This window comes from Ovis canadensis, chromosome 1, assembly GCF_042477335.2.
Source record: "Ovis canadensis isolate MfBH-ARS-UI-01 breed Bighorn chromosome 1, ARS-UI_OviCan_v2, whole genome shotgun sequence".
Classification (NCBI taxonomy): domain Eukaryota; kingdom Metazoa; phylum Chordata; class Mammalia; order Artiodactyla; family Bovidae; genus Ovis; species Ovis canadensis.
Window position 1 is genome coordinate 268,452,791 of NC_091245.1, and position 23,089 is coordinate 268,475,879.

General features: G+C 60.5%; 1 protein-coding gene across 9 annotated transcripts in view; it reads left to right on the plus strand.

Annotated features, from left to right (window-relative positions):
- COL18A1 (collagen type XVIII alpha 1 chain) overlaps window positions 1–23,089 on the plus strand; it is a 92,062-nt gene that overhangs the window by 59,775 nt on the left and 9,198 nt on the right. For all 9 annotated transcript variants that reach the window (XM_069566700.1, XM_069566695.1, XM_069566701.1 and 6 more), the window contains 27 exons: window positions 1,903–1,992; window positions 2,820–2,879; window positions 4,874–5,003; window positions 9,415–9,491; window positions 9,906–10,091; window positions 10,380–10,406; window positions 11,517–11,579; window positions 11,665–11,751; window positions 12,066–12,119; window positions 12,260–12,418; window positions 13,269–13,331; window positions 14,104–14,130; window positions 15,389–15,520; window positions 15,872–15,934; window positions 17,106–17,132; window positions 17,870–17,905; window positions 18,253–18,324; window positions 18,633–18,668; window positions 18,962–19,051; window positions 19,487–19,516; window positions 19,590–19,616; window positions 19,799–19,861; window positions 20,090–20,164; window positions 20,950–20,976; window positions 21,199–21,252; window positions 21,510–21,584; window positions 22,930–22,998. In XM_069566700.1, the coding sequence (XP_069422801.1) occupies window positions 1,903–1,992; window positions 2,820–2,879; window positions 4,874–5,003; window positions 9,415–9,491; window positions 9,906–10,091; window positions 10,380–10,406; window positions 11,517–11,579; window positions 11,665–11,751; window positions 12,066–12,119; window positions 12,260–12,418; window positions 13,269–13,331; window positions 14,104–14,130; window positions 15,389–15,520; window positions 15,872–15,934; window positions 17,106–17,132; window positions 17,870–17,905; window positions 18,253–18,324; window positions 18,633–18,668; window positions 18,962–19,051; window positions 19,487–19,516; window positions 19,590–19,616; window positions 19,799–19,861; window positions 20,090–20,164; window positions 20,950–20,976; window positions 21,199–21,252; window positions 21,510–21,584; window positions 22,930–22,998 (1,899 nt within the window). The remainder of the gene's footprint in view (window positions 1–1,902; window positions 1,993–2,819; window positions 2,880–4,873; window positions 5,004–9,414; window positions 9,492–9,905; window positions 10,092–10,379; window positions 10,407–11,516; window positions 11,580–11,664; window positions 11,752–12,065; window positions 12,120–12,259; window positions 12,419–13,268; window positions 13,332–14,103; window positions 14,131–15,388; window positions 15,521–15,871; window positions 15,935–17,105; window positions 17,133–17,869; window positions 17,906–18,252; window positions 18,325–18,632; window positions 18,669–18,961; window positions 19,052–19,486; window positions 19,517–19,589; window positions 19,617–19,798; window positions 19,862–20,089; window positions 20,165–20,949; window positions 20,977–21,198; window positions 21,253–21,509; window positions 21,585–22,929; window positions 22,999–23,089) is intronic.

Genomic DNA, 23,089 nt, shown 5'->3' on the forward strand with positions numbered 1-23,089 from the left:
ATGAGCTGTGGTCAAGTGGACAAAACGGTAAAGACGGCCTATGGCTCCACCAGTGGGCACTGTTCTCGCTGCCTACAGAGACCGACCAGCAAGAGGAAACCATTGTTGGTGACTTGGTACCCTCTCCCCTGTCAGCTGGTGAGGCAGGGGCAGCTCTGGGAAGCCCAGCAGTGAACTACCAAAGTTACTCCTGGGTCAGCCCTCGAGATTGCTTGAGAAAAGGGGTGTCATAGTGCGCTGTGGAGCTGAAGTCACCTGCCTGCCCCCCACCTGTGCGCTCGGCCCCTCCTCTCCCCACAGGCCTGGCTGGGAGTTGTACTGGGGACATAATGACCTCATGGTATCTGGGGGATGCGGGCGTCTCCCTCAGCCCCCTATCTGGGCCAGCTGACCTCATTCGCCTCCAAGGAGCAGGTGTTTATGCCTGAACATGCACACACACATGTGTACATACACACGAGCACATGGATGTAGGTACGCACACAACTATGTGCATACCTGCACGACACATTTATACATGCATACATACGCACATCCATTTGCACACGTGCCACAAACATGACATGTTCACACACAGACCTCACTATCAGTGGAAGTAGAGATGCGGGCTGGGGGCGGAATATGGAGTTGGGCAGACCTGGCCCCTGGAGGTGCTGATCCTTGGGAGGGAGTCCAAGAGGGCTTCCTGGAGGAGGTGGCCTGAGCTGAGCCTGGAGAGAAGAGTGGAGCCCTCAGGCGAGGGCTCTTGGGGACACTTGGGGTGTTAGTCGCTTGTTGTCATGTGGGAGCAGGAGGGCCATGAGATGGAGGGCAGTGATAAAGGGAGTCTGAAGGGCACTTAGAGGAAAAACCGTAAGCTGGTTGAGTGAGCATGCGGCCCCAGGACGTCCCACCCGCTGCCTGTCTTGGTACGGCTGCAACCTCGGAAGGCTTTTACGAGTTCCAGTGGTTGGGAAAAAACAAAGAAAAAGACCATTTTGTGATGCGTGAACGTTTCAGTGTCCTGCACAGTCTGGTCGGAGCAGCCGCGTCCATTGCCCACAGACTGGTTCACGTCCCGACACAGCCGCAGAGCAGCAGCGACAAAGACCTGAAAACAGTCACCATCTGGCCCTTGACCCAGGAAGGGTACCAGCTCCTGACCCAGGCTGGCCCGTTTTTAAGAGCTGTGAAAATGTGCCTCTTAGAAGCAATGCAATGTGGTCTCTGTTTAGAAGATGCGGTGATCCATCCCCATGGATGAAGATGTTCAGTAGAAAACAAAAGAAACACCAGAAAAGCGTTTGTGAACACTCAGAACCTCCAAGCAGGAAAACTTCTAGAGAGGACACCGAAGGCCTGGATCCTGTGGCCTCACACACGGGCCCGAGATCCTGACCACGATTCAGAACGTGCGGTCGCGTCGCCCTGTGGGAGCAGGACGCCTTGCAGTGGAGGCCCTGGTGTGGCCAGGCTGAGGTCCTTGGCCATTGTGCTAGTCCAGCTGGCCGTGGCCCTGCCCTGCCTCAGGCTTCCTGTTGGAGTGGGGATCCCAGTCCTCTCCACAAGCAGTTGTCCGCACTCATGGTTCAGGACACTGCCCAGTGCCATCCGCCTCATGCCCCGAGGAGACGCTGCCTCTGGGGACACTGCGTGCCGATGACCTCTTCTCTGCTCATGCTGTGTCCAGGTGCCCGGTGCCACGCTGGGACCACATGAGGGAGTGCGTGGCACCACCCAGAGGCTGATGAGCATCCTTGGGAAGAGAGAGGGAGTGGGTGGTGTCACCTGCTGTGACATTACCCCCTGCAGTGTCTCCGCTAGACCCGACCTCAGACATGCCTGGCTCTGAGCTGGGCCCGGCCTGAGTCAGGGTCTTCTGTCCCAGGACCCCTGGTGACCCTCCCCTCCCTCTGTGTTCAGGGTCTGATCTCAGAGCTGAGGCTGCGCAGGGATCCTCGGGTGAGCCCCCGGCAGTGCCAGGACGAGGACGAGGACGACGATGATGATGGGGTGAGTGGCCACTGCCTGGCTCGGGCGGGGGGCCCCCTCCTCCTTCCTCCCCTTTGCTCTGTGGGAGGAGGGGCCCAGGCCAGGATGCGGTGGGCCTTTCCTAGAATCCCCAAAATGATTGGGACCAGAGAGGTCTTTGACAGTTGCCACTTCTGGTGGAATTTACCTGTGATCACGTTTCTATCTGCCCATAATGTCACCCTGGGGACTCCCAGGTGAACCTCCCTTGCCTGGAACTTTCCACATAGAAACATTCATGGAACATAAAAGTTAAAAATCATGCCTGGGGAGCCCATTGGGTGATAGCATCACTGGTAGTTGCCAGAGCAAAAAGTGTGTGTGTGTGCGGTCACGTGTATGTGCACACAGTCCCTGGGGCCTAAGGCAGAAGACACACCAGTTCTCTGTGTGAAGGACAGATGGGCAGGAGACCTCTGTCCCCAGGGTGGCCCCAGGTCCCAGCAGCTCCTGTGAGCCCAGCACTGGGAACTGGGAGAAGGTCCAGCCACGTGCAGTGACTGGTCCAGGGAGTGGGGCCTGCAGCCATGTCCCAGCCCTGAGGGTCCCCGGGCGGGGCCTCCCCTCCAGGCCGTTTCCCAAGATAGCGTCCCGGGACAGGAGAGGAAGGGATACCCTCCGAGAAGGTCTTTAGGTGTCCGGCCAGGGGCCGCATTGGTTTCCTAAAAGCCATTCGTCCTAAGAAGCCTGATGGACACGAGCCTTGTCAATGACTGGCTGACCTCCTCATGGCCTGCCCTCCCCCTGACACTGAGCTCTGGGGGGGCTGGGGGCTTCAGCCATCAACTTGTTTCCTGTCAACCCCACAGGCGTCTGGAGACCTGGGCAGCGGGCTCATGGAGACCCAGGAGCATCCCCGGGAGGAGTTGGTAAGTGCTGGGGCCTGCGGATGAGGCATCGAGCACACCTGTGCACATGTGTGTGTGACTTCTCAGGACAAACTTGCGCTGGAGATGCGGGACCAGACTCAGGCTGAGTCGGGGCTGCACCTTCCCATCTGCTCCCTCCTGGGAGGGAATGTCCCTTCCAGCCTGGAGCCTGGCCCAGGCCTTCCTCGGGTGTCTGTGTTTGCGTCTCCTGTCAGCACGCGGGGCCGTGGGGGACCCAGGGGTGACCCTGCTGTGTAGCCCCCACTGCCTGGAATAGCACACAGGCTGGGGCACCTCGGGAAGGATGCCCCCCTCTCCCATCTGGACCCACCGTGTGTCCCACCCCACCCCTAGCGTCATCTCCTCCAGGGCTCAGGTGTCACGGGGCCGTGACAGGGTGGAGTGCTGAGCTGCCCTGGGGTGAGTGGTCAGCGGACCCCCTGATTCCAGGGGCACTGGGGCCTCCCTGGCTTTGCACTTGCTAGAGCAGCGCTGGCTCTGGCACCTGGCAGACCCCTGGACAGTGTCAGTGGGTGGTACCCACAGCATCCCTGCCTGTCCTCTCCTCAGCTGTCTACCCAGGGGCCCCAGGTACAAACCACGGAGACAGCAGTGTCCCCACCACGCTGGTGCCAGGGTGTCAAGTGCTGCAACTGTGCAGCCTCTCAACAGATTGGGGGGGCGGTCAGAGAGGGAGTTATCAGCCTGCAGTGTGCTGACTAGCCGGCTGCCCTTGCCAGCTCCAGCTCCACAAAACCTGGCTGAGGCTGCAGGGAGGAGTCGGAGGGGCCACGCGGGAGCTGCTGTGCAGGCCTAGCCTGGTCCTGGGCACGCTCAGTCTCTCAGCACCCTCAGTGCGCCCTCCGTGGTCCTCCGGGCCTCCGCCCTCCCACACCCAGGGGGTCTCGGGTGTCAGCGTGACCGACTGACGTGGGGTCCTGGAGGACCTCGCCCACATCAGAGGGTTCTGGCTGCAAGGAAGGCCTTGTGTCTGCCCCGGGGGCCGCTCGCCCACCGGACGAGCCTCATGGCGTCCCTGGTTCCAGGCACGTGGGCAGCACCGTCTCCGGAGCGGTATCCCTAGGGAGCGCGTGCTGAGTGCGGACAGGGAGTCCACACTCAGTGACACCCCGTGACGCCCGAGTGTGGACAGGAAGCGCCCTGCCTGCGCCTGTGCACTCACCCTCGAAGCCCCGAAGGCCCCAGGGCAGGGAAATAAGTTTTCAGGGCTGCTGCTGCTGCTAAGTTGCTACAGTCGTGTCCAACTCTGCGACCCCATAGATGGCAGCCCACAGGCTCCTCTGTCCCTGGGATTCTCCAGGCGAGAATACTGGAGTGGGTTGCCATGTTCTTCTCCAATGCATGCATGCATGCTAAGTCGCTTCAGTCGTGTCTGGCTCTGTGCGACCCCATGGACAGCAGCCCATCAGGCTCCTCTGTCCACAGGATTCTCTAGGCAAAAATACTGGAGTGGGTTTTCAGGGCAGAGCCCTAGAAGCCCCAGGTTCTCTGGGGACAGGGAATAGAGTTTTCAGGGCAGAGTCGGCCTCATCCCTTGGGGTTGGGATGGGGGGCAGGTGGAATCACTGGGCCTTGGGTGCCAAGTCAGGACCGTCACCAAGGACAGATGCGACCGCCCCTCTGGTGCATGGTGATGGCCACGTGCCTGTCACCGTCAAGACCACAGGCAGGAGCCAAGGCTGCTTGAGTTCCGAGGGGCCGTCCTGGGCTCTGAATGGGGGATGAGGGAGGGTAGGCTCTCGTCCATCCCTCCAGGTATGGGGGCTTCAGGGCGAGGAGACCCCCACCGTGTGAGCTGCTCAGAAGAAAATGGCCCTGGAGGGGCCTGGAGCTTCTTCTTTTCCAAGATGGAATCCCTGGTGGTTTCTTCTTAACTTTTGTGAAATCTCATTTTACAACCAAATGTGTCTAAAGCTGGCAGCACGCGGGCCACACGTGTCACTGGTAACGGAGCTGCTTTCCACTCCCCCCAGGGCACACCCCTGGGGCCCAGGCTCCCCGAGGCTCCTCCAGTCACTTCTCCACCCTTGGCTGGAGTCGGCACCGAGGAGGACTTGAGAACTGAGGAGGTAGAGGAGTCAACCACGGTGTCTTCGTTAGGAGGTAAAGCCTGCTGAGGCGCTGTGCGTGTGTATTAGTGGTGTGTGCGTGTTCATGGCCGTGTGTGTTCATGGCATGTGCTCCTGGTGTGTGTGTCTTGTTGGTGTGTGTTCCTGGTGTGTGTGTTACTGGTCTATGCATGTCCCTGGTGTGTGTGTCTTGTTGGTGTGTGTTTCTGGTGTGTGCATGTTAGTGGTGTGTGTGTTACTGGTCTATGCATGTCCCTGATGTGTGCGTGTGCAGGCAGTATGTGGGCCCGTGTGTGTGGCAGGTGAGGGGCTCCTGTCTGTGACACGGATGCCCCACTGCTGGGGGCTCCGCACCCAGCCTGCCCCATTGCTGCCTCGTGGACGCGGTCTCCCCGTGTTGTTTCTCATTTCCTGGGGGTTACAGGACCATCCTGAGGGTGCTGCCACTCCCCAGCCTGGGGGCAGGGGGGTTGCCAGGAGAACACGGGAGTTGGTTTTGAGGGGGGCAAAGGCGCCTCTGACTGGACCTCTGTGAAACTGGGCAGCATTTGGGGCCAGAGGGTGCTCAGGCCTGGACGCCTGGGACACACTGGGAAGTGGACTGCGTGCCCGTGCACAGGCGCCCATCGCGGTGTGACAGGTGCCCAACGAGTTAGTTCTCGTGGCAGGGCTGGAGGCTCCCTCACTGTCTCGGGGGGAAGTGCGTCCTGTACCATGCCCCTGGCTGCCTTCCCTCTGGGGAAACTGGCTTCCTCCCACTCAGGGAGCTGGCAGGATCCCACTCCCAGTGGCTGCAGGACCGAGGCTCCGGGTCCTCACCGCTGCCAGCCAAGGGTCATCCTCAGGTCCCAGAGACCACCGTGTTCCTCTGGTCCTGGCCCAGCCCTGTCAGGGGGGGTTTCCTTCTCCTGCTCTGGGTCCCCGACTTCCCCTCCTGCCTCCTCGTTGGTTTGAGGGCCTTTGTGATGACTGGGTTCCACCCCGATAACCCAGGACACACTGCCCACCTTAACATCAGCTCCTTAGTTACCAACATCTCCAAAGTCCCTCACAGCGGTGCCCAGGTCAGTGTCTGGTGGGTAACCTGGGCCTTAGGGAGACACCTGTAGAGCTCTGTTTGCAACACTTAGTAGGTCTAGAAAATTGTATAGATTTTTTTTATTTTGGAGAAGAGCATTTATCACTTTTAAAAATTACTGAAATATTACACGTTTGATGCAGCCAACTTAGAAGCAGGAAAGAACAGACGAGAGAACTGACCGCTGTGGTCAGGTCCCACTGTTCATACCCCGTGTTCGGGGCGTGTGTGCTTGTTACATTTGTCACAGAGGCACTTAGGGTACTGCCAGAGCCCCAGCATCGCGAGTGAGGCACATGCCCCATTCCGGCTTTGCTCTGCTCTGCTGCCTGGGGCCCCAGTCAGGGCGGTCCCAGACCCCTTGATAGCTCCATGATGGGTCTGGCTTTATTTTTTGGTTTGCCTTTGCTTTGAAGTATAATCGACATATGATAAACTGCACATTTTTAAAATTTTATTGAAATAGAGTTGATGTACATTGTGGGGTTAATTTCGGGTACACAGCACAGAGACTCAGTTATCCGTGTACGTTTATTCATCCTTTTTCAGATTCTTTTCTCGTACAGGTTATCACAGAATGTTGAGTGGAGTTCCCTGTGCTATACAGTAGGCCCTTGTTGGTTATCTATTTTATACATAGTAGTGTGTGAAATTGCGCATATTTGAAACACACAATTTGAGACGTTTCAACCTACGTGTCCACCCCTGAAACCATCGCCTCAGGCAAGACGTGAAGGCTCTGTAAGCCCGTGTGCAGGCGCCCCACTCCACACCCCCATTCCCGGGCAGCCACTGTCACTGCAGATGTTGGCACTTCTTAGAATTTTATTTAAAGAGAATCCAGAACTTTGACCCATTTACTCAGCATCAGTGTTTTGAGAGTAACCGTCTTGTGGCCAAGGAGAGTTTCTCTGGGTAGGTGGGTACCACCTGGGCCAGGCTTATCCTAAAGTGGTCAGCTTTAGGTGGGGCTGTTACAGAAAGGTGGCCTTGGGGTTTCCGTGGCCACATGCTTCCATCTGCCGTGGGTCAGCACCTGGGTGGAGTGGCAGGAGTGTGGGTCACAGGGAACTGCCACACACTGCCATGGCAGCTGCCCCATGTAACCTCCCTGGGATGTGGGTCCCCACCAGTGCCTGGCACCTCGGCCCTTTTGCTGTACCTGTCCCGACAGCGGTGTGGCCGTGTCTCCTTGGCTTTAGTTCGAATCCTGCTGATGCTGGGCACCGTGGAGCATCTTCTGTGAGCGCACCTGCTGTGCCTGTGTCTTCCTTTGTGAGGAATCTGTCCCAACCTCACGCCCTCGTTTTACTGGGCGCACTGGTCCTGAGAGTTCATGTGCTCTGGACACGCCTCCTCTGCCGGAGAGTCTCTCAGTCCGGGGCTCACCTTCTTATTTTGTTAAGTGACTTAGAAGGGCTCGAGCTTGTAACTTTGGTGAGATTAGATGCATCTGTTTGTTCTTTTCTTTATTTCTTGCCCCATCTCTTGGTTTGTGGGGCTTCCCCAGTGGCACAGCGGTAAAGAATCCGCCTGCAGTGCAGGAATCGCAGGAGACGTAGGATCCAACCCTGGGTCAGGAAGGTTCCCTGGAGGCGGAAATGGCAACCCACTCCAGTATTCTTTTCTGGAGAATTTCATGGACAGGGGAGCCTGATGGGCTACAGTCCATAGGGTCACAAAGAGTCAGACACCACTGAAGCGACTTAGCATGCACGCATGGCTTGTGGGATCTTAGTTCCCTGACCAGGGACTGAACATGCGCCCCTGCAATGGAAGTGCAAGTTCTAACCGCTGGACCTCCAGGGAAGCCCCCATATCAGTCTGTCTTTATGGGTCTCAGTGTTGGCGTCATATCTGAGAGGCTGGCACAGTTTTAGATTTCACCTGGGGCGCTGACCCACGGATGCGGCTCTGCAGGTGGCTCGAACACGTTTGCTGGAAGGACCGTCTGCCCGCCCCTGCATCACCTGGGGCTTTGCTGCGCACAGCTGTGCGTGTGTCTCGACTGCTCCGTAGGGACCCTGTCTCAGCATCTTCACAGTCGTTTCACGGGGTGCTGACCACTTTAGGATAAGCCTGGCCCGGGTGGTGTGGATCCTCCCGCCTTGCTCTTCCTTCACGAATCCACTTTGGTGTTCTGTGTGCTTTGCACCTTGTATGAATTTCAGATCCTCACTGACAGTGCCTATCAGTGTGGGGCTGGGCCTGGATGTCAGCTAATGTCCAGTTTTCTGACCCCACACTCAGGGATCTGTCTCCTTTGGCTTATTTAGGTCTTTACTTTCTCTGAGTAATGTGTTGCCGCTTTTAAATGTTTTCTAAGGCGGGGATTTGAATTTTGCCTTAAACCATACTGAACACCTGGGAGGGTTCCTCCCTGGGCCATCTCGGGCAGTGTGGGGGCCCTCTAGTGGTCAACTGGTGACTTGGTGAGTCCCTGGTTGAGGTAACGGGGCCCTCAGCAGGCACTGAGCAAGGCAAACCCAGAGGTGGCTGCAGGTGGGCACAGGGGTCATGGGCACAGAGATTGTGACCCCAGTTTCGTCTGGCAAGGGCACAGGTGGCCCTCAGCACTGTGGGACCCTGGAAAGGCAAGCCCTTCCTGAGTGGGCCGGTCCACGGTCAACTCACAGGCCCCAGGTCCCATCCAACCCCAGGCTCAGCATCCAGCTCTGTCAGAATGTGATCAGGACCCAGCAAGGGCAGACCCTCAGGAGGCAGGTCATCAGAGTGCAGCCTGAATCCTCTTTTCTAACTGACTCCGTGATGCTGACACGTCGGGTGACAGCTTTAGGGGAACAGCCTCAAAGTTCACCCCAAAAGTGCTGTCCATCACAAAGCAGGGGGCACCATCCTGTACCCAGTGGAGAGGAACTGCAGACGGGCGGGGAGACGAGCAGCGTGAGCTGTTGGGGTCGGGCATCCCAGGCGTCCACACAGAGAACGTCCGCACTGTGGGCGTCCGTGCCGCGGGTGCTCACTCCACATCCGCTCTTCTGTGTATTTTGATGGGTTCTGTGGGAACCATCCCTGGCTTGGGCTGAGGTTGGATCTGATCAGATCTGGCCTGTGGGCAGACCCCTGATAGATCCTGGGATGTGCTCCATCACCATCTCCCCAAAGAAGCCACAAGGACAAGGCTGGGCCCGTGGAGACCTGACTTCCTGCATGTGGGTCAGGTTCTCAGAGGCCCTCACTCCCAGGAGATACCTGGAGCTCAGAGGAGGAGGGTTGAGGGGGTGCCACCAACCCTCAGATGGTTCATCTGGAGAAGAGTGTATCCTCAGGGAACCTGGCCGGGGCTGAGCGCCAGGTGGGTGGGCAGCCCTGCAGAGGGCCTGACGGCCACCTCTGCCTCCCCCAGCTCAGACCCTCCCCAGCTTGGGCACAGTTGGCACATGGGACGAGAGTGTTTGGAGCCCTGGGAGCAGCGTGAAAGAGGTGAGGCTTCCTTGACCCAGAACCACAGAGCCCCCAGCGCAGTCAGTGCCCCTGACCTGTTCCCAGGGGACCCGGCTCCCTGGGGGCCTGCTCCCTGGGGACCCTGGTGGAGCTCTTGGCTCCTGCCTGCCCTCTGTGCCCCTTCCTGTACCCGCACTCGGGGTCTCCGGCAGTACTGGGCATCCACGGCTGGGGAGGCCCCCAGTCAGAGCATGTGGGCGGGGTGGGTGATGCCTGGCAGACCTGTGCTGGTGGCCGCACCACTGTGGCAGCCCCCCATGTGTGTCCACAAGCACGGCCACTCTGCACGTCCCCTTGCCTGTCTGTGCCCTCTGTGTGACCTGGGCCAAGCCAGGGATGCAGGTGTGTGTGCACCTCCCTCCGCAGCCTGTACCCTCTGCTCTTTGTCCTCAGCAAGGCCTGAAGGGGCAGAAGGGAGAGCCCGGTGCTCAGGGACCCCCCGGCCCCATCGGCCCCCAGGGTCCTGCAGGCCCAGCTATAGACAGCCACGAAGCACAGCCTGTTTCTGGACCACAGGGACCCCCTGGGCCCCCGGGACCCCCGGGGAAGGACGGCACCCCTGGAAGGGATGGTGAGCCTGTGAGTACCATCTCCCCTTTGTCTACCTGGGGGTGGGGCTTGGGCAGGTCGGGGGCGGGGGGTGGTGCTGGGTCCTGGGCCCAGACTGCAGCCTCCTTCCCTGGGTAGAGTGGGAGGTGGGGCCAGGGGGCATGGACGCAGTGCCTTGGACAGATGGAAAATTCCCAGCCCCGTGGGAGTCAGCACTCTGGGGGGTGGTTGGGGGGCTGGAGTCCATTTGCGTGTTCAGCTCAGGGTAGGGTCAGGGCTATAATTTTCTGCCACTAATGGTTCTCTCCTGCCTTCCAGGGTGATCCTGGTGAAGACGGGAAGCCCGTAAGTTGCCTTTTCCTTCAGAACCTGTGTTATCTGCGATGCTTGCCGGAGGCCTTTGGCTCTCCACTTCCCCACCCCTGGGATTTTTTGAACTCAACCTACTAGAGAGGTTTCCAAATATTTTGAAAATGAAACTTACCTTTTGTTAACAAAATGTAAGTTTAACTGTTGATAGAAAAACATACATTTAAGCAGGTGTATTGAGATGTGTAGACTACTAGGAACAAAGAAAGGAAAGAAATGAAAGGTAAAGCTTCAGATTCTAGAGGAAATCACAGACGACAGAGGAGCAGCCTGGGTGTGGGTGGGGGGACGGCACATGGAGAAGACGAGGCACACTCGCAGCAGGGATGGCGGGCTCGCCAGCCTGCCCACGGGTCAGAGTTTGTTTGGATTTTAAAAATGATCAAATGCGATTTCCAAGAAGTAGAGTAAAATGACTCATGAAGGCTCAGATAAAGATTTAGGAAACAACAGACCAGCGAATGGTGATGAGGAGGCCTGGGAGGCTCATGGGATTAAGGGAGACTCGGTCTCGAGAGAGACTCAGGAAGGACGGGGCAGGGGGACGTCCTGCAGGAGTCTCTTCGCACCTGAGACCGGAGCTCGGCTCAGTCGTACTGGGGGCCTCGGCAGAGCGGGATGCGTGTGTGTGTGTGGAATCCAGGGTCCAATGACTGGATTAGCTAGCTCCCGGATCAGGGTGCATTGGGCCTCAAATCACAAGAGCCCTGGGCATGGACACTTAGTCACACTGAGGGGCAATTTAGGCCGCTCGACTCAGCCCACTCACCTGGGCCGTGCACACGCGGCTCTCCTGTCCTCAGGGCCCCCACAGCTCGCGTGTGACAGGCAGGGTGCTGCCCTCCAGCCTGGTGTGCACAGAACGCTGTGGTCACCTCTGTGGGGCGCCCTCCCTGGAGGGGCTCACATCTCTGAGGTCGGTGGTGCCCACCTGCAGCCCCCATGACATCCCCACCGCCCCTGGGGACCCAACCCCGTCTGCTCTGCACTGCTCTATGGGCACAAAGGCATGTATTGGTGGTGGCTCAGCCGGGGACAAGGCACAGGGCCTTCTCCTGACCGAGCTGCCTGGCCTCTGTCTTCCAGGGGGACACTGGGCCACAGGGCTTCCCAGGAACCCCAGGAGACGTGGGCCCCAAGGGCGAGAAGGTGAGTGGTAACCAGGATGGGTGTGGGGGGGGGCGTGTGCTGTTCTCCACCCTGACCCTGGCATAACTGGGTCTTCTGTTCACAGGGGGATCCTGGAGTCGGACCGAGGGGACCTCCAGGACCCCAGGGGCCTCCGGGGCCCCCAGGGCCCTCCTTCAAACCCGACAGGCTGGTGAGTCCTGCTTCTCCTACCTCGGGGTTGGCCCTGTCCCAGCAGAGGGGCCTCCCGCCCACCTGCAGGCCTCAGCTTCCCAAGGCTGTGCTGCTCAGTCCAGACCCGGCCTCCCCGGGGCGTCCAGGCCCAGAGACTCAGTTCCTGCCCCCATGGGGGTTGTTATGCAGTGGGGCTGGGGGTCAGCAGGAAAGTCCTGCATGGCTGTCAGTGAGGGGCCATGCTCAGGGAAGCCCAGCGCTGGCCAGGCTGCTGCCTCACCAGTGGCTGGAGGTGGACGGCCTGGCCCCCTGCAGACTCATCTCTCTCCTCAGACCTTCATCGACATGGAGGGGTCCGGTTTTGGCGGCGACCTGGAGAGCCTCCGTGTGAGTGTCCCTTGGCTGTGGTGGCCACGACTCTGCGGTCCCCAAGCGCCAGTGGAACCTGTGGTGCGGTGTGAGGCCTGGCGGGGCACCCTGCAGCCGGTGCTGTGCGCAGTGACCATGCTGTGTTTTTCCATGTCCAGGGCCCTCGCGGCTTCCCCGGCCCCCCCGGGCCCCCTGGTGTCCCAGGCTTGCCAGGGGAGCCAGGCCGCTTCGGGATGAACAGCTCGGACGTCCCTGGCCCCGCAGGCCTGCCCGGCGTGCCTGGGAGGGATGGGCTGCCTGGGGTTCCAGGCCCCCCGGTAAGCCTGCCTGCTCTCGCCCGCCCTTGTTCACATCCCGGCCTGCGAGGGACAGCAAATGTGGGCACACGTCCCCTTCAACAGCTCTGTACTCCCCACCCCCCACCCCCTCCTGGGGGCTCCTTTCCCTGGGCCCCCCGGGTGGGCAGCCCCGTGGTTCTGGGTGCCGAGCTGCAGGTGACTGTATGCAAGGCTGCTCACCTCCCTGGCCACACGCAGGTCAGCTGGCCTGGCAGAGGCCGTCTCCAGGGGTTACTCTCATGGGCAGCAGTGGGCCCTGCTGCCCGGAGAGCAGGGGGCCAAGAGAGGCCCATGTTTGGCCGACTCGCTGTGCACAGGGCCCTCAGGATTCCTCTGCCCCAGCCCCCAGCACAGGAGCCACTGCACCGTGGCCAGGCAGGGGCCTCGGGGTGTCACTGTTGAGGCTGGGTCACAGGAACCAGGTGTGTGCAGCCTGATTGTCACCAGAAACGCGCTCAGGGACAGAGTTGAGTTCCTTGTGTTGTCCTCCAGAAGGCCTGAGGACCTTTTTCCAAGAGTCCACAAGCAGCCCAACCTCAGCCCCTGAGGCTGCCCTCTCCTTGTGGGGCTGGCCGCCCTGCTTATTCTCCACAATTTGACTGACAGTTCAAATTAAACTAAAAATGTGGAAGAAATAAATAAAAACCTGATCAAAGTTATTCAAGTGCCCTCAGATGTGCTCCGTAGGCAAGTCTCCCGAGAGCGTGGCCAGGAGCATCTCGGGTGTTGTCCAGGAAACATGTGGACACACAGATGGTCATCTGCTGACCTGTGAATTCTTTTTGGTGACTGAATTCCATCTGCCCACACTCTGCTCCTCTCTCGCCAGGGACCCCCAGGTATTCCAGGAAAAGACGGACAACCAGGACTGACTGGACAGAAAGGCAGCCTCGTAAGTCCCTCCCCCAGCACCCGGGGTGTTGACCTAGCTCCATAGCGTGTGGGTGTTCGGATGGCAATGCCCCAGGCCACCAGGGAGGAGAAATGGCAGGCCAGAGGCCATAAGGACTTCAGTCCGCCTGGGAGCTGTGGTCATCACAGCCTGACAGCCGGGGAGCCCTGGGTTCTCTCGCTGGCTAAGAACCAGCTGCTGGGGCTCCTGTAAAAACCCAGGGCCTTGTTCATGCTATGTATTCATAACAGTGATTGGCCTAAGGGTTTTGAAGAATATTGACGCTTTAGTTGGTTTGAACATTTTATTTCAAGTTTGTATTTTGATTGCATTAGTAACAGAGAAACTTAAAGGCTGTACAAACCTGTAACTGAGCCTGTGGTTTCCACATGGCTTTAGGGGGTGGATCTGGGGAGGAGCCCACACAGTCGTATGGAGACGATGCACCCCACGATCCTTCCTGAGAACCCGGCTATCTGAGGCTCAGCAGAGGAGCTGGTGTTAGGAAACCCTCTGTGCTCAGAGTTCTGCAGCTACTGAGCTAGAAGGACTCTCCTCCTGGGTGTGTGTGGGGGGGTCACAATTGGGCAGTGAGGTCACCTCTGCCCCCCCAAGACTGAGCCTCCCCCGGAGCCTCTGTTCCCATCTGAAGTGGGGGAGGGGTGGACAATGGCTGGAAGAGCCAGGAGACCCTGGAAATTTTAGAGAAAGTCAGTGGGCTGGGACGAAGCTCCTGGTCCGACTGCGAAGTAACTGCTCTCTCCTCCTGCAGGGTGAGGCGGGCGCCCCAGGACCCAAGGTACAGATGAAGCCTGGTGCTGCTGTTCTGCCTGAGTGGGATGGACCCGGGCAAGGGTGTGGGTTGGGGGCACAGTAGCCAGGAGATTCAACCCCCAGGCACTGACTGTGGGGTCCAGTCCTGAAGTGCCCGGCACTGGGTGCCACGTTTGTCCTGCAAGACCATTTCCACCCAAGCTCTAGTCTAGGGATGGCGTGAGAGCAGATGTGCTCAGGAGCTGGTAACCCAGCCAAACCCAAAAGATGGGGGAATGCAGGGGAGAAGGAGGCTACTGGGGGGGTGGGGACTGCGGGGATGAGGGAGGAGCCGCGGGGGGGAGTTGCAGGAGGGATGGGGCCTGCGGGGTGAGGTGGACTGTTGGGGGGAGGAGCTGCAGGGGAGAGGGTGCTGCTGCTGGGACCTCAGTGTGTCCAGAGCAGGTCCACACCCCTATGGCCACATCTGTGCCCCCCTCCCCGAGGCCCCAGCCCATCCGTGAGCTGGACCAGTGGGCGCTGATCTGAAGCCTCCCCAGGTGTGAGCGCCTGTTCCCAGGATGCTGCTTAGGTGGTGAAGCTCCAGGCCTGTCCACTGGGGAAACCCATGGGGAGCAGGGGAGGATGGCAGTGGGATTGGGAAGCAATTAGACAGACGGTCAGGAGGAGCCTGGAGGGAAGGATGAGTTTCAAAATGGAAATGCAGGTGTGTAAACACACACACACACACATGCACAGGTACAGGCTTCAGCGATAACCAGGAAAAGCTGGTGAAGTTTCTAGGGAGGGAAAAGGCATAGCCGGGGGTTAAATTCAGCAGAGGTGAGGTCAGGTCCACTGTAGCTGAGACCCCAGGCCCTAGAATTAGACGCTTGGGTGCAGGGGCCACTCGGAGTTGCGAGCACACTCGAGCAAGCAGCTAGAGCGAGATGCAGGAGCTCCAATGGCTGCCCCCCAGCCGACCGTGGCGGGGTACCGCGCCCCTGCCTGCTCCTTCTAGTGGCGCTTCCCCTTCTCGCACGCTGAGCTCCGAGGGCCTGGAGGAGCGTCTCAGGCACCGTCTGGGACTCTCACTTGGTGGTGGTTCCATGTTAAGTGGACAGGGTCTCGTGGGGTCAGCACAAAGGTGCCATGGGATTTGTACAGCCCCTGGTGGGCTGTTTGTCCCCTGGCTTTTCAGAGGAAAACATACGCAGGATGGGGCCAGGGCACCCAGAATGCTGGGGTGCCTGGGGTTTAGTGACACCCGAAGCTGAGGGTGACAACTTTCTCCACCTGCACAGGGAAGCAAGGGAGACCCTGGCCCCATCGGCGCTCCTGGGGAGCACGGCCTGGCAGGAGCCCCCGGACCCGCAGGCCCGCCAGGGCCCCCTGGCCCCCCCGGGCCCCCAGGCCCAGGATTCGCCGCAGGGTTTGTGAGTACCCGCAGCTCCTGGCTCCCTGTGCCGTCGGACACCCACGCTGACCGGCACTGCTGGAGCCACAGTGGTGCCGCCCCTACCTGGGCTTGTCTCCGCTGGCGGGGGCGGAGTCTTCACAGGGGAGCCCCTGGCCGTGTCTGTCGCCCAGGACAGGCGGGTCGGCCTCAGAGTGTGGAATGGGGGGACATTTATAGCCCAGCATGTCTGGGGTCCCGGGACCCCACCCAGCAGGAGCCCTACAACAGGTGACCCCCCTCCCCACCCTGAGAAGCCACCCTCTCCGGGGGTGCACCCAGGTCTCTTCCTGTGAGAAAGGGACCTGAGGGTCCCTGTGTTCTCCTCCAGGACGACATGGAAGGCTCCGGGAGCCCCTTCTGGTCAACAGCCCGAGGTGCTGACGGGCTGCAGGTAAGCGCCAGAGCTGGGCGTGGTCAACTTAGGGACGGGACTTCCTGGGGGCAGGGCGCTCCTGGGACTGGCCTCTGGCGGGGACCAGGAGCAGCCCCGTGAGGGGCGGTGAGCTGCCTGCATCCAGGACACTGTCCCCCTCAGGCCACCGGGGAGGGAATTAAGTCTCCAGTGTGAGAAGTGCCACCGGTGGTGGAGCTGGATGACCACATGGCAGGCTGGGCCCTAGAGATGGTTCTTGCTAGGAACGCCCACCCACGTCTCCTTATGGCTCTAACTTTGTGCCACGTTTCTGACCTGAGCAGAACTTTAATTAAATAAAGATGGGGCCAGTCCTATGCTGTTCCACCTCGATGCGCCATCAACGTGTGCACTGGTCAGGCTCAGGTCCAGCTGAGAGCCTGGTGTCCAGAGATAACCGGGGTCTAGACCAGACGGACGTGTAAGGGGCTCAGGGGACAGGACACCTGGGATGGGCAGAGAAGGGGCTCCCTTCCCTCAGGAGCCAGCACAGACCCCACTGGGGGTGCCTGGGGGGCCTGAGACCTGTATCCAGCTGGGCCCTTGGAGTCTCAGCCCAGTGAGGGAATGGCGGATCAGGCCTCCTGCACTGAGGGTCCTCACTTGGACAGAGGCTAACTGGGGAGTGGAGCAGTGTTGCCCTTTAAGTTGGTACCTTCCCCTTTATGCTGCAGAGAGGCTTAGTTTGGGGCAGTAGGGGTTGGCTGCCTTGGCATCAGGTGAAATGTGAGCCAAGGTGACCAGGCAGGGTTGCAGGGGCTGGGGTCCCCTCTTTAGGTCCAGGGACAGAGCTGCAGTGCGGCTTGACCCTGGAGGGGTCCGTGGGCTGTTGCATGGCCTCAGTGATGGAGACCCTCGAGTGAGGTTGAACCAGCCAGTTGGATGGCAGCGTTGTTTCTCGTTAATAAAGTGCAAGTCTCTTTGTGTTGGGGTGACTCAACGCTCGTCATCTGCAGGGTGGTGCCAAGAACAGACCACTTCTGGGAGTATGGGGGTATGCAGGTCCCTGTTGATAAATGCCGTTTTCCTCCCTCCATGTTTGTTAAAAGTTGTGAGCACAGGAGGGGCTGGTTTTCTTATGGGGAAAGGCTGCACCCTCAGGGGCAGGAGCAGCCCTGACTGGGCCCTGTTCCTTCTCTGCCCCCAACAGGGACCGCCCGGCACGCCTGGAGTCAAGGTCAGTGAGAGATCTGTTAACCTGGGGGTGCTCGCAGCTGCCAGGAGCCACTGCTCAGTGGCCTGGAGTTCCTTGTGGGGAATTTGCAAAATACAAGAAAATCTAATGGGGAAGTGGTGCCCAGGGCTGGGGTAGGGGGCGGTGGCCCTGCCATCCTTCTGACTGCGGGGATCCAGACCCTTGGCTCCATGTGTTCGAGGTCTGTGCCGATGGAGGGGAGAGGGGGTGGGGTTCAGGGAAGGAGCCCCCAGTCTGGGGCAGTGGGTGGCGCTGGGCAGAACCTGGCTGCTTCTCGCAGTCATCCTCACTTGGCTCTGCCCCCTCTCTCTGTCCCTGGAGGACAGTGGCCCCCACCCCTCGCACACAAGCCTTCTTGGCTCTGCGGGGTCCACTGATTGTCAGCTCCTACCCACCACCCAGTCCCCTGGAGCATTCTGCTTTGAGTTGCAAGCCTTTGGGACAGTTCAAAGAATTGCTTTTTAAGGAGGATGCAATTTCTGCCTTTCTAAAGCTGTGATAGTCCCCTGAGTGCAGCTGCTCTTCAGAGGGGCGCGGTGGCCTACTTGCCGCAGCGTCCAGGCTGGGACTCCGCCTGTGGGGGGCACAGGGTCCCAGCCCTCAGATATGAGCTGGGGCTGCGGTCTGGGGACACCTGAGTGGTTCCCTGGAGGAGGGGTGGGTGCCGCCCAGCGGGTGGGCAGTGCTCGCAACCCCACAAAACCCTTTGTCCACTTTAGGGGGATCCTGGAGCTGTGGGGCCACCAGGGAGCAAGGTAAGAACGTTTCCTAAGGATCAGGAAATCCACAGTGAGCAGCCCTGGTTTGGGTACAGGGAGGGGCCCCCAGGCTGAGGTCAGGGCTTGGCTGGTCCACACCAGGCCCAGCATCATCCTCCCACCACCCCCAAATCCACCCACTTGAGGTGCCCCAGGTTTTCCCTCCCGTCTCAGCTCTGCCATAGAGGCCTCTGACCCCTGCCCCCATGGTGTTCCTGAGGAGGCTGATCAGGTTGAATCACCCCTAGAAACCACGGGCTGGCCAGCTCCCAGACACCGTGGCTCCCAGACACCATGTCCACTGGGCCCTGGCTGATATGCATGCTGTCCTTGTGTCCCTGAAGGGAGAAGTTGGAGCAGACGGAGCACCTGGCTTCCCCGGCCTCCCAGGCAGAGAGGGTGCAGCTGGACCCCAGGTGAGTGACGGCCCAGGGCTACAGGGCCGACAGCCCCAAGGTCGCCACACAGGGATGAGAGCTAGCACCCCAGCGTGTATCTCAGTGTCCCCACGGGAACCAGAGACCCCAGCTCTACGGGACGTGAGTTGGGGGTCCAGGCTGCCAGAGAAGTTTCCTGCATAGCTAACACCCCACCTCAGGCCCCACATGGTCAGTGAAGAAAAACTCCACGTGTTCACTCAAGGCCAGTCCCAGAGGTCCGGGGTCTCCAGGAAGTGGGGCTCATGTTCTGTGTATGATAAACTATTTCCTTTCTGTCTCCACAGGGACCAAAAGGAGAAAAGGGGACTCAGGGAGAGAAAGTGAGTGTGGGGGGTTGTGGAAATTGGTGGATGGGCTGGCTGGTGCATGGCGGGACCAGGGCTGCTGTCCTCTGCCCTAGGCCCACCCATGCGGCCTTGGAGACTTGGGGTGGGGATCCAGGCTCAGAGCCTGCCCTGCCTGGGGTGGGGGGGCCACTCTCGAGACCACTGTGCTCAGCCTCCAGGCACCTCCTCACACCCCGTGGACACTGGGAGCCCTCCCAAGTGCCAGCTGGGCTGCAGTTCACCCCCTACAGGAAACGCAAGTGTGGATCACTGGCTTTCTCTTCCAGGGAGACCCAGGGAAGGATGGAGTGGGGCAGCCAGGACTCCCGGGACCCCCTGGACCCCCAGGACCTGTCGTCTACGTGTCGGAGCAGGACGTAAGGACCTGAGTGGGTGGGCACACGCTCTGCCTGGCCCCCCAGGGCTGGTTGCGGTCATCAGGGCCTCCAGTCCTCCCCCGTGGGACAACCCCCAGAGACATGAGGTCCCATTCTGCTGATTCCCCGGGGCTTCTCGGGTGGAGGTCGGGCCTTCCGGAGCTGCCCACTGCTCGTGCCGTTTGTCTGCATGTCACCTGCTCCTGCTGTGACATGTTTCCCCAGGGTGGGGCACTGTCCCCCGGCCCCAGGGTCCCGGGCAGTTTCTTTGGTGTGGGAGGCAGTCTCCTGGAGGTGGAAGGGGCTTCATTTCTCATCTCAGGGACCTCGGGAGGATTTCCTTTATGCTGACTTTCCGTGGGTCTCTGTGGCTAACGTCGTAGTAAACGTGGTACCTTTCCTTCTTTCTCCATGGCTCTGCTGACCCGTGGACAGAGAGTGCTGGCGAGCGTGCCAGGCCCCGAGGTACTTGCACCCCAGGATGGGCTGGGCGTGGGCAGCCTCTCCCAGGGGGGTCCTGACTGTCCTCTCTCCGCAGGGCCGTGCGGGCTTCGCTGGCTTCCCCGTGAGTACCTCTGGGGGCGCTTAGGGCCTCCTGCGCTGGGGGTGGGGGGAGCCCATGAGGCCGAGGAACTGGAGCAGGAGCCCCTGTCTGGCCAGGGGTCTCAGGCAGGTGTCTGGGGCTGGGCTGTGGGTCACTGAGCCAGAGCAGGGCCGTTCCGGAAAGCCCTCTGTGTCTCCCTACAGGGACCAGCCGGGCCAAAGGGAGACCTGGGCGCCAAAGGCCAGCAGGGCATCCCGGGACCCAAGGTGAGGAGCCCCAAGGGGCTGTCTGGGGTCACTGGGTGACTGCTCGCGGGGAGGGGCCTGGGGACGGGGGCTGGGCCTGTGCATTCCCTCTGCTTGTTTCCCTGCACCAGCGGAGGCCCCACTCATGGCTCCCTGTCCTTGGGTGTCGAGTTGGTGCCAAGGAGAGTCTACAAGGGGTGCGAGGCCCATTCTTCCAAGCTGGCCTTCTGACCTGCTGCTCCATTCCAGGGTGAGAAGGGAGAGCCGGGCACGTTCTTCAGCCCTGACGGCAGAGCACTGACCCCCGCCCAGAAAGGAGCCAAGGTGAGGGGTGTCTGGATGAGCCCAGGCTGGGGCAGTGGGCTGGGGCCATGGAGACGGCACAGAGGAGGGTCCTCCTAAGGGGGCAGGTCCTGCCTGTGCGTGGGAGCCTCTCCAGGTCAGCTCCCAGAAAGTTCTGTAGCCTGGGTCCCTCGCCCACCCGTTTGCTCCTCTCCCACCAACCTGCTGGGAGGGCCCCCAAAGCCTAAATCTCAGCTCAGCCTTGGCCTGGCTGGCCCTTTGTCTTCTGCCCGTCAGCTGAACCCACCTTGCAGAGGGGCTGGGGGCTCTTGGGGGCCTTGTTTCCTGGCCTCGGCCTCACCCCTGGGAGCTGCACCTCCTGCAGCGCCCGGCTGGTCCTCAGCCTCTGGAGGCATCACCACTAGGGCTGGGGTCCAGCCTTCCTTCCTCAGGAGGGAGCCAAGAATAGCTGGGCTCAGGAGTGGGTCCCTTGGGGAGCCTGTGCCCTGGGTCCCCTGCTCCCAGCAGGTGACCCCCAGCCCTGGGGAGAGCTGGGCCCAGATCAGCAGGCTGCTGGGGACAGGCCTACAGGGGGCCCGCAAACCCCAGCCTGGACTTCAGGGCCGGCCCCCCAAGCTTCAGGACCCCTGGCGTGTGCCCCGTGCACGTGCCCAGGACACAACCCCCAGCCACAGCCCCCTCCCTCTAGTTCTTTGCTTCCCTTCCTGGGCTCCACTGCAGGCGTTCAGGGACACAGGGACCCCTCAGGGCTGCCTGCTAGGGGGTGACCTGAAGCCACTTAACGGTGCCTCTGATTTTCTGTTCAGGGTGAGCCCGGCTTCCGAGGACCCCCGGTGAGTAGACCAGGCTTCCCCAAAGTGCACACACTTGCGCTGGGTGTGAAAGCACACAGGAGGCTTCGGAGGGCACTGCTGCCTGCCTGACTGCTGGGTTGGCGGGGAGCCGAGCTGACATCCGGCTGCACCTCTGAATGGGGGGCGGGTGTCAGGAGGGAGACCCCAGACGGGGGTCTCGTTCCTGCCCACCTGAAACCTAGTCTCCCCCTCCCCCCACAGGGTCCGTATGGGCGGCCCGGGCACAAGGGAGAGATCGGATTCCCTGGACGGCCGGTAGGTCCCTGGGTCTGAAGCCAGGTGCAGGCATCAGCCCAGGCCCATGCGGAGAGTGGGCCCAGAGGGGAGTGGACTACAGCCCCACTGCTGCCCTTCCCCTGGAGACCACCCACCCCTCAAGCATGGGTCTCTGTAGCCCTGCTCACAGGCAGCTCGGGCCCCAGAGGAACAGACATCCCGAGGAGGGCCTGGGTGGGGACAGGAGCTGCTTGGCCAGCGCCCTGCAGCCCCCTACCCACTGTGCTCTGCCGCAGGGGCGTCCCGGGATGAATGGACTGAAAGGGGAGAAGGGGGAGCCGGGGGACGCCAGCGTGGGATTCGGCATGAGGGTGAGTGTCCAATGGGGCGTGCGAGGCGGTGCGGGGGCAACCAAGCCCGGGGGCCTGGTCTCAGGGATTGGGTCTCAGAGCTCAACCCTGGGAAGCTTCTGCGTGGCCTCGACGTGTGACCACAGACGTGCAGAGCCTCGAGCACACACTCACATGCATACACATACATGAGCCAAGGCCACGGAACAACATGGTTTTCTCGGAAGGGCCCGCAGGCCTCGTGGGCTCTGCGGCGGGCACCTCCTGCCTATGGGGCTACAGCTTCTGCCACCTTTTGAGCCCAGGGTCACAGATCGGTAAGGTCGCCAGTTAGGCCCTGTGACATCTCCATCTGAGATGCACCGTCGAGATGCAGGACTCCTTCCGGACCCATCTGGGCTCCTAGTGAACCTGTGGCCACTCAGAGCCTTTTCCCTGGACCCGCTCCCTCCCAGCCTGGTCACAGTCTGGACGAGCAGTGTGGGGTCCTGGGGCGGCGGTTGAGGCCTCTGCTCTTCTGGTGTCTCTGGCACCACCGTGTCTTCATCCTGCCACCACCTCCTGGCGGACCAAACCGTGGTGGACATTTCATGAGGACTCAGAATGCAGGGCAGCGACCTGCGGAGCTCTGTGATGGAGGAGGACGGTCGCTTCTGTCCAGGAGGAGGTCTCGGGCTGTCCAATCCTTCCTGTGGTTCTGAGTTCCCAAGGCAGCGTTCCAGCCGCTGTGCGCTTGCCCTGGTCAGAGTCCAGTGGGACTGGCTGCTTCATGGACCTGAGCTTGTGCCTCTGTTCTGCTTCAGCCCTCCTTCCTCAGCCACAGGGCAGGGGCAAAGGTGCCCAGGGGCTGAGAGAGGGCGCACATGAGGTCCCGGGATCATGGGCCCCGATACCTTCATCACTCAGGCTGGTCCTTTGTCAAATGAGCCCTTTCGGAACAGGCACTTCTGATGCTGCACGAGTGGACTGTCTTTCCTCTTTCCATGAGTGGGTGAACGAACGGACAGTCACGTTCATGCAACGCAAGTGAAACCCACAGGCGCTGGCCTCGTGGGCTCCCTCTGACCTTGGAGACACACGGCCAACCTTCGAGCTGGCAGTAACCACACGAGCTATGTCTGAGGTCGTGTCCAGCCCAGATGGCCGCCCACACGCCCCCCGTGGGATGGTTTGAGGAGGACTGTCATCTGGGGATGGGAAGGGGACAGCCGTGGCCACAGAGCAAACTGGCTGCTTTCTTGATTAGATGTTTTCTGACTTTACTGTGATTTTCAGAAACGCTCCCGCCCACGTCTGCCATCCTGTCCAGTGTCGGTGGCCTGGCTGGGAGCGAGACTGACCAGATCTTTCCCTTCCCCCCACGCAGGGTCCACCTGGCCCACCTGGGCCTCCAGGGCCCCCAGGTCCTCCCGGGACTCCTGTCTACGACAGCAACGTGAGTCACCGAGACCCACTCTTCTCTACACACTCCTCCTCCCCACACTCTTCTCTACACCGGCCTCCCTACCCTTCCCTGACCCCAGAGA